The 13,718-nt window shown below is 40.7% G+C and overlaps 1 protein-coding gene across 2 annotated transcripts in view; it reads left to right on the forward strand.

Moving 5' to 3' along the window:
* ogfod3 (2-oxoglutarate and iron dependent oxygenase domain containing 3) overlaps positions 1 to 11,996 on the forward strand; it is a 172,467-nt gene extending 160,471 nt beyond the window's left edge. For both annotated transcript variants that reach the window (XM_030121584.1, XM_030121583.1), the window contains exon 9: positions 11,337 to 11,996. In XM_030121584.1, the coding sequence (XP_029977444.1) occupies positions 11,337 to 11,473 (137 nt within the window). In that variant the 3' untranslated portion in view covers positions 11,474 to 11,996. The remainder of the gene's footprint in view (positions 1 to 11,336) is intronic.
* The last annotated feature ends 1,722 nt before the right edge of the window (positions 11,997 to 13,718 follow it).

Raw genomic sequence — 13,718 nt, forward strand, 5'->3', positions numbered from 1 at the left:
TAACTCGTGTAGTTGGATTGTAAAATGGCTCTCTGTCGCCCCCTACAGTTTTTGAATGGGAATGAAAATTTTTTATTGACATAAGCAAAAGAAATTTGACACACACATCCCTCATGCCAAACTGAACCAAAAAGCCAATGACCACATACCCCTATTTACAATCGTGTTGCAAAGACAACACAAAAACTGTTCCATTCAAATGAATAGGGTTTTTCCAGAAGGACGTAATTGCTGAAAAACTGTTTGTGTTCCACTAATGGTACACAGACTGAAAATTACACTGTGGAAAAGTAGAATTTTCCAGCAAGAAGAATTTTCAAAATATTGAAAAATGACTTGGCCACGCCCCCTCAAAATATGAAAATACATTGCGCGAATGGGAACCCACCCAAAAAAAATTTCAACATAGAAACACTAAACTTGGTCCAGACATAGCCCATCATAAGACAAGTAAAAAATTACATTATGGCCCTACCCTTAACCTTACAGGAAGTCGGCCATATTGGATGGAAATGTGGACCTCTAAAATCCCACCCCTCATACTTTCATCATCTCCTCCTAGGGTTTACATCCAATTTGGACAAAACTGGGTGAAAATCACCCACACACATGTGTGATCAAAATGTATCACCTACATTTTTGATCAAATTTTGGGCGTGGCTGTGGTGATTTCACAACGAAGCAGCCATTTTTAGAAGTATAAAAATCTGTATATCTCACACACAGAGTGTCAGATGAAGTTGGACCCAATGTAACATTTGTGTGGAATGACAACCTGAACACGATGATATGTCACTTGTATAGTTGGATCGTAAAATGGCTCTCTGATGCCCCCTACAGTTTTTGAATGGGAGTGAAAAAATTTTTTTGACATAGGAACTAGAAGTTTCATACACACATTCCTCATGCCAAACTGAACCAAAAAGCCAAAGATTACACACCCCTAATTACAATCGTGTTGCCATGATGACATAAAAACTGTATCATTCAAATGAATGGGGTTTTGCCACAAGGACGCAATTGCGGAAAAACTCTTTGTGTTCCACTAATGGTACACAGACTGAAAATTACACTGTGGAAAAGTAGAATTTTCCAGCAAGAGAAAAATTTAAAATATTGAAAAATGACTTTTCCCTGCCCCCTCAAAATGTGAAAATACATTGCGCGAATGGGAACCCAACCAAAAAAAATTTCCATGTAGAAAGATGAAACTTGGTCCAGACATAGCCCATGGTAGGACAAGAAAAAAATGACATCATGGCCCCGCCCTAAACCCAACAGGAAGTTGGCCATATTGGGTGGAAGTGTGGACCTCTAAAATCCAACCCCTCATCCTTTCATAATCTCCTCCTAGGGTTTACATCCAATTTGGACCAAACTGGGTGAAAATCACCTACACACATGTGTGATCAAAAGTTATCAACTACATTTTTGATCAAATGTTGGGCGTGGCTGTGATGAGGTCGAGATTGAGTGGTCATTGTCAGAAGTATAAAACTGTGCTTATCTTGCAGAATCTCGGATCGAGCCCATGATACAGTGTCCTCTCGCTGTTGGTGGCCTCAGCGGTTGTGTGGGGAGGCGGTCGCATGGGAGGGCCTTAACACCGCTTGCTGTTTTAATTATTACTATTATTCTGTCACCACTTTGAATTCAAATTTGACCCCCTGAACGCTAACGAAAAGTCAATTTTATTTGACCAAAAATTCAAGCCTGGCGAAAATGAATTGTTTGTGAAGTCTCCATAAAAAATTTCGCAAAATGACTCAGTGGCGCCCGCTCAAAAATCAAAATACATTACGCGGATGGAAGCCCTCCCCAAGTTTTTTTCATCATACAAACATGAAACTTAGTACAGACATAGTCCATGGTAAGACAAGTAAAAAATTACATTATGGCCCCGCCCTAAACCCAACAGGAAGTCGGCCATATTGGGTGGAAGTGTGGACCTCTTAAATCCCACCCCTCATACTTTCATTATCTCCCCCAAGGGTTTACATCCAATTTGGACCAAACTGGGTGAAAATCACTTACACACATGTGCGATCAAAAGTTATCACCTACATTTTTGATCACATGTTGGGCGTGGCTGTGATGACCTCACAACAAAGTGGCCATTTTTAGAAGTATAAAAGTGTGTATATCTCGCACATACAGTGTCAGATTGAGTTGGACCCAATGTAACATTTGTGCGGAATGACAACCTGAACACGATGATATGTCAATCGTATAGTTGGATTGTAAAATAGCTCTCTGACGCCCCCTACAGTTTTTGAATGGGAGAGATTTTTTTTTTTGACATATGAGAAAGAAATTTGGCACACACATCCCTCACTCCAGAATGAACCAGAAACCCAATGAGGACACACCCCTATTTGCAATCGTGTTGCCATGACAACACCAAAACTGTTCCATTCAAATGAATGGGTTTTTGCCACAAGGACGCTATTGCTGAAAAACTCTTTGTGATCCACTAATGGTACACAGACTGAAAATTACACTGTGGAAAAGTAGAATTTTCCAGCAAGAAGAATTTTCAAAATATTTAAAAATCACTTGGCCACGCCCCCTCAAAATATGAAAATACATTGTGCGGATGGGAACCCACCCAAAAATAATTTCAACATAGAAACATGAAACTTGGTCCAGACATAGGCTATGGTAGGACAAGTAAAAAATTACATTATGGCCCCGCCCTAAACCCAAAAGGAAGTCGGCCATATTGGATGGAAGTGTGGACCTCTAAAATCGCACCCCTCATACTTTCATCATCTCCTCCTAGGGTTTACATCCAATTTAGACCAAACTGGGTGAAAATCACCTACACACGTGTGATCAGAAGTTATCACCTAAATTTTTGATCAAATGTTGGGCGTGGCTTTGATGAGCTCACAACGAAGCGGCCATTTTTAGAAGTATAAAAGTGAATATATCTCGCAAAGAAAGTGTCAGATTGAGTTGGACCCAACGTAACATTTGTGCGAAATGACAACCTGAACACGATGATATTTCAATTGTATGGTTGGATCGTAAAATGGCTCTCTCACGCCCCCTACAGTTTTTGAATGGGAGTGAAAAAAATTTTTTGACAGAGGATCATGAAACTTGGCACATACATCCCTCATGCCAAACTGAACCAAAAAGCCAATGAGGACACACCTCTATTTACAATCATGTTGCCATGACGACACCAAAACTGTACCATTCAAATGAATGGGGTTTTACCACAAGGACACTATTGCTGAAAAACTTTTTGTGTTCCACTAATGGTACACAGACTGAAAATTACATTGTGGAAAAGTAGAATTTTTCAGCAAGAAGAATTTTCGAAATATTGAAAAATGACTTGGCCACGCCCCCTCAAAATATGAAAATACATTGCGCGAATGAGAACCCACCCAAAAAAATTTCAACATAGAAACATGAAACTTGGTCCAGGTATAGACCATGGAAGGACAAGTAAAAAATTACATTATGGCCCCGCCCTAAACCCAACAGGAAGTTGGCCATATTGGATGGAAGTGTGGAGCTCTAAAATCCCACCCCTCATACTTTCATCATCTCCTCCTAGGGTTTACATCCAATTAGGACCAAACTGGGTGAAAATCACCTACACACATGTGTGATCAAAAATTATCACCTGCATTTTCGATCAAATTTTGGGCGTGGCTGTGATGAGCTCACAAATAAGTGGCCATTTTTAGAAGTATAAAAGTAAGTACATCTCGCAAAGAAAGTGTCAGATTGAGTTGGACCCAGTGTAACATTTGTGCGAAATGACAACCTGAACACGATGATATGTCACTCGTATGGTTGGATCGTAAAATGGCTCTCTCACGCCCCCTACAGTTTTTGAATGGGAGTGAAAAAAATTTTTGACGTAGGAAAAAGAAATTTGACACACACATTCCTTATGCAGTACTGAACCAAAAAGCCCATGAGGACACACCCTATTTACAATCGTGTTGCCATGACGACACGAAAACTGTATCATTGAAATGAATGGGGTTTTGCCACAAGGATGTAATTGCTGAAAAACTCTTTGTGTTCCACTAATGGTACACAGACTGAAAATTACACTGTGGAAAAGAAGAATTTTCCAGAAAGAAGAATTTTCAAAATATTGAAAAATGACTTGGCCACGCCCCCTCAAAATATGAAAATACATTGCGCGAATGGGTACCCACCCAAAAAAAATTTCAACATAGAAACACTAAACTTGGTCCAGACATAGCCCATGATAAGACAAGTAAAAAATTACATTATGGCCCTACCCTAAACCTTACAGGAAGTCGGCCATATTGGATGGAAATGTGGACCTCTAAAATCCCACCCCTCATACTTTCATCATCTCCTCCTAGGGTTTACATCCAATTTGGACCAAACTGGGTGAAAATCACCTACACACATGTGTGATCAAAAGTTATCACCTACATTTTTGATCAATTGTTGGGCGTGGCTGTGATGACCTCACAAATAAGCGGCCATTTTGAGAAGTATAAAAGTGTGTATATCTCGCACAGAGTGTCAGATTGAGTTGGACCCAATGCAACATTTGTGCGGAATTACCACCTGAACACCATCATATGAAAATCGTATAGATGGTTCATAAAATGGCTCTCTGATGCCCCCTACAGTTTTTGAATGGAAGTGATTTTTTTTTTTTACTTAGGAAAAAGACATTTCATACACACATTCCTCATGCCAAACTGAACCATGAAGAAAGAAGAATTTTCAAAATATTGAAAAATGACTTGGCCACGCCCCCTCAAAATATGAAAATACATTGCGCGAATGGGAACCTACCCAAAAAAAATTTCAATGTAGAAAGATGAAACTTGGTCCAGACATAGCCCATGGAAGGACAAGTAAAAAATTACATTATGGCCCCACCCCCAAACCCAAAAGGAAGTCAGCCATATTGGATGGAAATGAGGACCTCTAAAATCCCACCCCTCATACTTTCATCATCTCCTCCTAGGGTTTACATCCAATTTGGACCAAACTGGGTGAAAATCACCCACACACATGTGTGATCAAAATGTATCATCTACATTTTTGATCAAATTTTGGGCGTGGTGATTTCACAACGAAGCAGCCATTTTTAGAAGTATAAAAATCTGTATATCTCACACACAGTGTCAGATGAAGTTGGACCCAATGTAACATTTGTGTGGAATGACAGCCTGAACACGATGATATGTCACTTGTATAGTTGGATCGTAAAATGGCTCTCTGATGCCCCCTACAGTTTTTGAATGGGAGTGAAAAAAATTTTTTGACATAGGAACTAGAAGTTTCATACACACATTCCTCATGCCAAACTGAACCAAAAAGCCAAAGATTACATACCCCTAATTACAATCATGTTGCCATGACGACATAAAAACTGTATCATTCAAATGAATGGGGTTTTGCCACAAGGACGCCATTGCAGAAAAACTCTTTGTGTTCCACTAATGGTACACAGACTGAAAATTACACTGTGGAAAAGTAGAATTTTAAAGCAAGAGAAAAATTTAAAATATTGAAAAATGACTTTTCCATGCCCCCTCAAAATGTGAAAATACATTGCGCGAATGGGAACCCAACCAAAAAAAATTTCCACGTAGAAAGATGAAACTTGGTCCAGACATAGCCCATGGTAGGACAAGAAAAAAATGACACTATGGCCCCGCCCTAAACCCAACAGGAAGTTGGCCATATTGGGTGGAAGTGTGGACCTCTAAAATCCAACCCCTCATCCTTTCATAATCTCCTCCTAGGGTTTACATCCAATTTGGACCAAACTGGGTGAAAATCACCCACACACATGTGTGATCAAAAGTTATCTCCTACATTTTTGATCAAATGTTGGGCGTGGCTGTGATGAGGTCGAGATTGAGTGGTCATTGTCAGAAGTATAAAACTGTGCTTATCTCGCAGAATCTCGGATCGAGCCCATGATACAGTGTCCTCTCGCTGTCGGTGGCCTCAGCGGTTGTGTGGGGAGGCGGTCGCATGGGAGGGCGAGGGCCTTAACACCACTTGCGGTTTTAATTATTATTATTATTATTATTATTATTATTATTATTATTATTATTATTATTATTATTTTCCCGACACCACTTTGAACTGGATTTTGACCCCCTAAACATGCTCCAAAACTCACCAAATTTGGCATGTATTTCAGGTCCGGCGAAAAATTTGATAAAATGCAAAAATTAACCCCGTAGGTGCCAAAATGGGCTCTCTAGTGCCACCTATGTCAAAAAACATGGAAAACACCATAGCGGCCAGCAGGAATGTCTGAGAGACATGAAACCAATGTCAAAATGTTCCTTACATCGAGCACTACAAAAAATATAGGAGGACGCTATGAGATTATATATATATATATATATATATATATATATATGTATATATGTATATATGTATACATATGTATACATATATATGTCAAAAAAAAAAAATTATATATATATATATATATATATATATATATATCTCATAGCGTCCTCCTATATTTTTTGTAGTGCTCGATCTAACGAACATTTTGACATTGGTTTCATGTCTCTCAGACATTCCTGCTGGCCGCTGTGGTGGTTTCCATGTTTTTTGACATAGGTGGCACTAGAGAGCCCATTTTGGCACCTACGGGGTTAATTTTTGCGTGTGTGTGTGTGTGTGTGTGTGTGTGTGTGTGTGTGTGCATATATATATATATATATATAAACTACAATATAAATGAAAAAATGAGGACATGATAAAAATGTGAACGGTACACCCACACACACACAATAAATTCAAAATCAAAGCCTCATTAAAAATGGTAAAGTATGAGTTTTATGCTCACCTCTTTGTACAATTTCAAGTCACTCAAACGGATTCTGTCTTTCACACACACTTGCATACACACACAATTGGCTTTTCAAAATATAGGCCTCATATAAAGATGATGGTTTCAGCAGAGGGGCGCAGGTTTTCTGTAGGGATGAAAGGAGGACGGATGCAAAAGGGAGGGGGCTGGTGTTGGGACGGAGAGGTGTGAGTGGAACGTAGGTGTCGATGGCCACGGGAGGTGGAACTCACAGGAGGTGGAACGTATGGGAGGCAGTACACACGGGAGGCAGAATATACGGGAGGCAGAACTAACGGGAGGCGGAATGTATGGGAAGTGGAATGCACGGGAGGCGGAACACATGGGAGGCGGAACGCACGGGAGGCGGATCTCCTAGTGCGAGGTCCCGCCCAATGCTGCTTGCAGCTTTAATTTTATTTGGGTCGGATCACATTCTCATTACACTTTTTGCTAGTGGACCAAAATGCATAAACAGAACTACGCATGTGATGAAGTGCACTGACACTGGACAGAAAAGTCGGGGGCGGGGTGAATCAGAGATAGCCGGTGTTGATGAAAATAGACGTGGAGATCCTATGTGCAGTTATCATTTTCGGAATATATATTCTATTTTTACAGACACAAATTTACAAAAATGATGTTAACTGTCCAGAACAGCTCATTCGAAGTCAGTTTTACGATATGGGCATCTGACCAAATGTCAATGAGACATTCCATCTCCTCATTGCTACACATCTGTCCACAGCTCATGGCTACTGCTGTTAGCTCTGACCACCTGTGAACTTCAGCTACTTCCAGCCGCTATGGTGGCTCATCAAGCATAAAAAGGTGCATTGTTCCTTGGTTTGTTTCAGCTCGAGGACGGTTATATTCACACCAGAAGTGAACCTGCCCAGAGTCCGCTTGTTTGATTTAAATCAGAGTTTGCATGTTTGTATTCACACCTAAAAAAAAATGTCCAGACTTTGTGGGGAAGCGAACTCTGGTCCGTTTTAAATCGACCAAACAAAGTAGGTGTGAATACACGCTAGGTTTGCCGCTCTGGTGCAGTTTTCTTTGAGAATAAATGTATCATCTCTCCTCTCATCTCCGGTAAAAAAATAACGTATGAACTTTATTGTTAACTGATATTGTAAACATGCAGCAACAGTAAATCAGAAAAACCACAATTCATTTTAGTTAATGAACTACTGCCCCAGGTTTCTTTATCTTTATAACCACCGCATGCTTAATCTCCAACTATCTGGGCAAAAGTCTGCATGTTCTGGAGATTGTGTGACCAATGGTGGCCTCTAATCTACTCCAGTACTCCGTAAAAACGGGGTCCGGCCAAAGCCGTGCTGCTACCAGAGGGAAATTCATCAAAAAGAAGGGTTGAGGTTTAAAAAGTTAAAACAAAGCTTGATTCTTTGCTTCAGGCAAAAAATAGAAAAAATTACAAAAATTTGAACATCAAAGAGAAGTCAGTTATCAACTAGTATCTCTTACAATAAACTCACTAAATCTACTTCCTCCCTTAAGAGTCTCCTTCATTACATTTTAGAGTTACAGTTACACTTTGAAGACTCACATATTCAGGTACTCCCATATTTGGTACATAAATTCAACATACACATATGATTGGTTGACAGTTGTTGCTGAGTAAAATATGTAAGTACATTTGTCAGTCACTCTAAGCACACACCTTTGAAAGTTCACTTAAGATTAACAAGTGCATTGGACATCTGCAAAATCTGCAAAATGGCACTTATGCGTTTGACAGTTTGATCAAGGGTCATGCCTTGGTTTGACATTTGCTCAAGGAGTTCAGCTTAGATAGCATAGCTTAACCACAAAGAGCTTCAAGAGTTATGCCTTGGTCTAACACTTGCGCAAGGAGGCTAGCATTTCTTGACTACCCAAGTTCATAATCAAGATTACACTCGGCACACCTTAACCACAAAAAATTTCCACGTTGCAAAACAGGCACTTTGTGCTAAACCTGAAATGAACCAGACCTTTCACTGTTCAGTACAAAGGTGCAAAATTACATAGATACAAAGTTATTGCAAAGAACAAACAAACATCCATCAATCAGAATATGGTGGTCAGAGGGCCCGTAGGCGCAGATTGGCAGCCGCGCTTCCATCAGTCTGCCCCAGGGCAGCTGTGGCTACATATGTAGTTTACCACCACCAGAGTGTGAATATGAGAGCGAATGAATAATGTATCCTCTGTACGCGCTTTGAGTATGCATTCATAGAAAAGCACTATGTAAATCTAATCCATTATTATTAGGCCCGAGCCCAGACATACATGTCGGCGAGGGCCTATTAAACCCGCATGGTTCCGTTATTATTTTTATTATTTTTCTCTCACCTCTTTGAACTTAAATTTGACCCCCTGAACGTCAACAAAAAGTCAATTTTATTTGACCAAAAATTCAAGCCTGGCGAAAAATTTTTTTATTTGGAGTCGCGAATAAAAAAGATCGCAAAATGACTTGGTAGCGCCCCCTCAAAAATCAAAATACATTACGTGAATGGGAGCCCTCCCCAAATTTTTTTCATCGTACGAACATGAAACTTGGTAGAGACATAGCCCATGGTGGGACAAGTAAAAAATTACATTATGGCCCCGCCCTAAACCCAACAGGAAGTCGGCCATATTGGATGGAAGTGTGGACCTGTAAAATCCCACCCCTCATACTTTCATCATCTCCTCCTAGGGTTTACATCCAATTTGGACCAAACTGGGTGAAAACCACCTACACACATGTGTGATCAAAAGTTACCATTTACATTTTTGATCAAATGGTGGGCGTGGCTGTGATGACCTCAAAATAAGCGGCCATTTTGAGAAGTATAAAAGTGTGTATATCTCGCACACAGAGTGTCAGATTGAGTTGGACCCAAAGTACCATTTGTGCGGAATGACAACCTGAACATGATGATATGTTATTCATATAGTTGGATTTTAAAATGGCTCTCTGACGCCCCCTACAGTTTTTGAATGGGAGTGAAAAAAATTTTTTGACATAGGCAAAAGATATTTGGCACACACATTCTCATGCCAAACTGAACCAAAAAGCTAATGAGGACACATCCCTATTTAAAATTGTGTTGTCATGATCACATCAAAATGGTGTCATAGAAATGAATGGGTTTCTGTCAGAATTCCCCCCTCATACTTTCATCATCTCCTCCTCGGGTTTACATCCAATTTGGACCAAAGTTGGTGAAAATCACCTACTCACATGTGTGATCAAAAGTTCTCACCTACATTTTTGATCAAATGTTGGGCGTGGCTGTGATGAGCTCGCGATTGAGCGGCCATTGTCAGAAGTATAAAACGTTGTTTATCTCGCAGAATGTCTGATTGAGCCCATGATACAGTGTCCTCTCACTGTCGGTGTACTCGGCGGTTACGTGGGGAGGCGGTCGCGCGGGAGGGCGAGGGCCTTAACACCGCTTGCGGTTTTAATTATTATTATTATCATTATTATATAACAACTTAGATTTGCTAAATAAAACACTCCTCAAGCAAAACAACTTATAATATTTCATTTCTTCTTTTCCTTTTTGGTTCATACATTTTCTCTTTTGTTTTTTATATTGAAATTAATTAAAATGAATTAAAATAATTAAAATAAGCCTTATTGCATGGTTTAGATGGTCATCTGACATCTAGGGCAAAACAAGCATCATACAATATTGTGCACCGCATGCATCTACCCCCTCCACAATGTAATGTGATCTTCATGTAGTAGGCCTCAGCAGAGCTTTTCTCTCATGTGGTGTCCAACAACTACTGCGTGATTGGTCAGAAATTTGAAGGGTTTGTGGTTACTGAGGAAAACTGGAAAGTAAGAGGGCCCTATGGGGACCTCCCAGGAGTTCTCTACTTGAGTTTCTCATGATGTCTGAAATATCCTGGTCAGAACTAACTTCTTGCCACCTTGAGTAAACAAACACATTTCTCTATTCTTGTGGAGTGTACAGGCCTTTTCATGTCTCCTTAACTTAAGAGACCACAACAGAAAAAACAAACACTGCCTCTAACTTAAGTTTCATGTTTTAAGCAGCCCCTGAAGGTAACTTTGAGTGGAGTATTCAGTTGTGCAATCTGGAATCGCACTACTAGATGTCACTGAAGATTACACATTGAACTTCTAAAAACTGTGGACAGTTTAGATGTCCTGTTAAACAACATAGAGAACTTCAGAATTTATACTTTATAACTACCATTTTCTCTTACTTTTTGATCATTTTTGTAGATGATTAATTTACACAATAACAGTCTAACTTGGTTTGTCATCACAGTTCTTGCACTTTTCTAAAATCTTGTAGTTTAAATGAATACATAGTATATAATATATAGCATAATTACATTTCCCCCATCTCAAAAGTGAAAATAACATGGATTTTACAAAATGCTGGTCTGTTCCTTTAAAACGTGTTTGTCCCAGGAAAATGTCTCTGTATTTAATTTAATTTTTTTTTTTTTACTTCTGCAGGACGTGTGTCTTTCTTCTCCTCTGGCTCAGAAAACCTCCATCGTGTTGAGAAAGTGACATGGGGGACACGTTATGCAATCACCGTGTCCTTCACCTGTGATCCTGAGTACGCAATCTCTGACCCATCTTTGCCCTGATGAGCCTGCAGACTGCGTCACTTCCACCAGCGCAAACAAGCTCTGAACAGAGCGGTCAGATACAAACGTTGGAGCTGCACGGTCAATGTCAGACTTTTTTTTTTTCCCCTTTTTTTCCCAGGTATTCACCCCTTGTGGCCCCCCATCAGTTAGGCCTCAATTAGGCCGGTGTTTGCATTTCATGCAGGTTTTTATATTCTGCCCTCCTCACTTATTTGTGGGCAGCTGAAGGAAAAATTGCTTCTTGACCAAAACATTTTGGAACAGACCAAAGGAGGATTGTTTCATTTAGTTTTATAGGAAGATATCTGCTTCTTGAGAAGAAGGTAAAAAAAAACAAAAAAAAACAAGTGAATCAACCTTCTGTGACAAACACTGGCCAATTCCAGCCCACACAGGTCTACAACTCAGGAGGTGCTTTCTTCTAAGAAGAACCCTCTCCAACCCTGCATGTGCTTTATCACATTTATTTCAGTGTGGTTGCTGAGGATGATTTGAAATAAAATATTGACAGAACCTGAAATTTCTGACTCATTTTCTGTGCACCCATATTAACATTCAGTTTTCTTGACATCTGCTGTCTCCTTTAGTCTCCCATATGGATTGTAATTTCAGTCTTATCTATTCTTCAGACACTAGAGAAATTGCTTGATCAAACAGTATCATCTGTTGGCCAAGTCGTCCTGCTTGCTTTTCTTATTTTCAGCCCAGCTCCTCAGAACTAATCACAGACTCCCATCTCTGCTCTGCTCTGCAGATTCTGCAATCTTGAACCTAGAATCCTTTATTGTGTTTGTGTGTGTGTGTGTGTGTGTGTGTGTGTGGCTAAGAAAACAATGACTTCCATCACTATTTTAACATAATTAAATGTTAATGATCATAATTCTGTTCATAATTTTTATGGACAGAATTTCTAGGCGCAGCCAAGGGCCAGAGGGGGTCCGGTTTGGGGACCACAGGATTTCATCTCTGCTTTTTGCAGATGATGTTGTCCTGTTGGCCTCATCGAACCTGGACCTTCAGCGTGCACTGGGGCGGTTTGCAGCCGAGTGTGAAGCGAGCGGGATGAGGATCAGCACCTTCAAATCCGAGGCCATGGTTCTCGACCGGAAAAAGGTGGTTTGCTCTCTCCGGGTCGGTGGGGAATCTTTGCCCCAAGTGGAGGAGTTTAAGTATCTCGGGGTCTTGTTCACGAGTGAGGGAAGGATGGAGCGTGAGATTGACAGACGGATCGGTGCAGCGTCTGCAGTGATGCAGTCGCTGTACCGGTCGGTTGTGGTGAAGAAGGAGCTGAGCCGAGAGGCGAAGCTCTCGATTTACCGGTCAATCTACGTTCCTACCCTCACCTATGGTCATGAGCTTTGGGTCATGACCGAAAGGACAAGATCCCGGATACAAGCGGTCGAAATGAGTTTCCTCCATCGGGTGGCTGGGCGCACCCTTAGGGATAGGGTGAGGAGCTCAGTCACCAGGGAGGAGCTCGGAGTAGAGCCGCTGCTCCTCCGCGTCGAGAGGGGCCAGCTAAGGTGGCTCGGGCATCTGTTTCGGATGCCTCCTGGACGCCTCCCTGGGGAGGTGTTCCGGGCATGTCCCACCGGGAGGAGACCTCGGGGAAGACCCAGGACACATTGGAGAGACTATGTCTCTCGGCTGGCCTGGGAATGCCTCGGGATCCCCCCGGAAGAGCTGGAGGAGGTGTCTGGGGAGAGGGAAGTCTGGGCATCCCTGCTTAGACTGTTACCCCCGCGGAAGAGAATGGATGGATAAATGTTAATGATACTCTCTAGTTTGACAGATCGTGTTTGTTTTTAACTTTCAGTAATCACATACTCTGTTTACTTTTGTTACATTGTATATCATAAATGTATGAAGTGAGCAGATAAAACTGAGAAGAAACTAATTTGTAAATCTGACATGTCTTAAGTTTTTTATTCCAGTGCTTTTTAAACCTTTTTTTTCCTTTATTTAACCAGGTAAAAAAGCCTCATTGAGATTGCAAGTCTCTTTTCCAAGAAAAGCAGCATAACACGAAGTGTTTTAATACATTTACTGTGTTATTTCTGCAATACACATATGAGCCAGCTTTAGAAATATGTTGAACTGTATAATCCATCTAAGCAAACAGTGAGCTTCAATCATGCACTTTAACATTGTTCTTGGGCTCCCATCACACTGCCAGCAATTAAGATAAACTGCTAAAATCTGTTGGGGAGAGGGACTGTTCAAATTATTTCTCTTTATCTAC

Source organism: Sphaeramia orbicularis, chromosome 19, assembly GCF_902148855.1.
Source record: "Sphaeramia orbicularis chromosome 19, fSphaOr1.1, whole genome shotgun sequence".
Lineage (NCBI taxonomy): Eukaryota > Metazoa > Chordata > Actinopteri > Kurtiformes > Apogonidae > Sphaeramia > Sphaeramia orbicularis.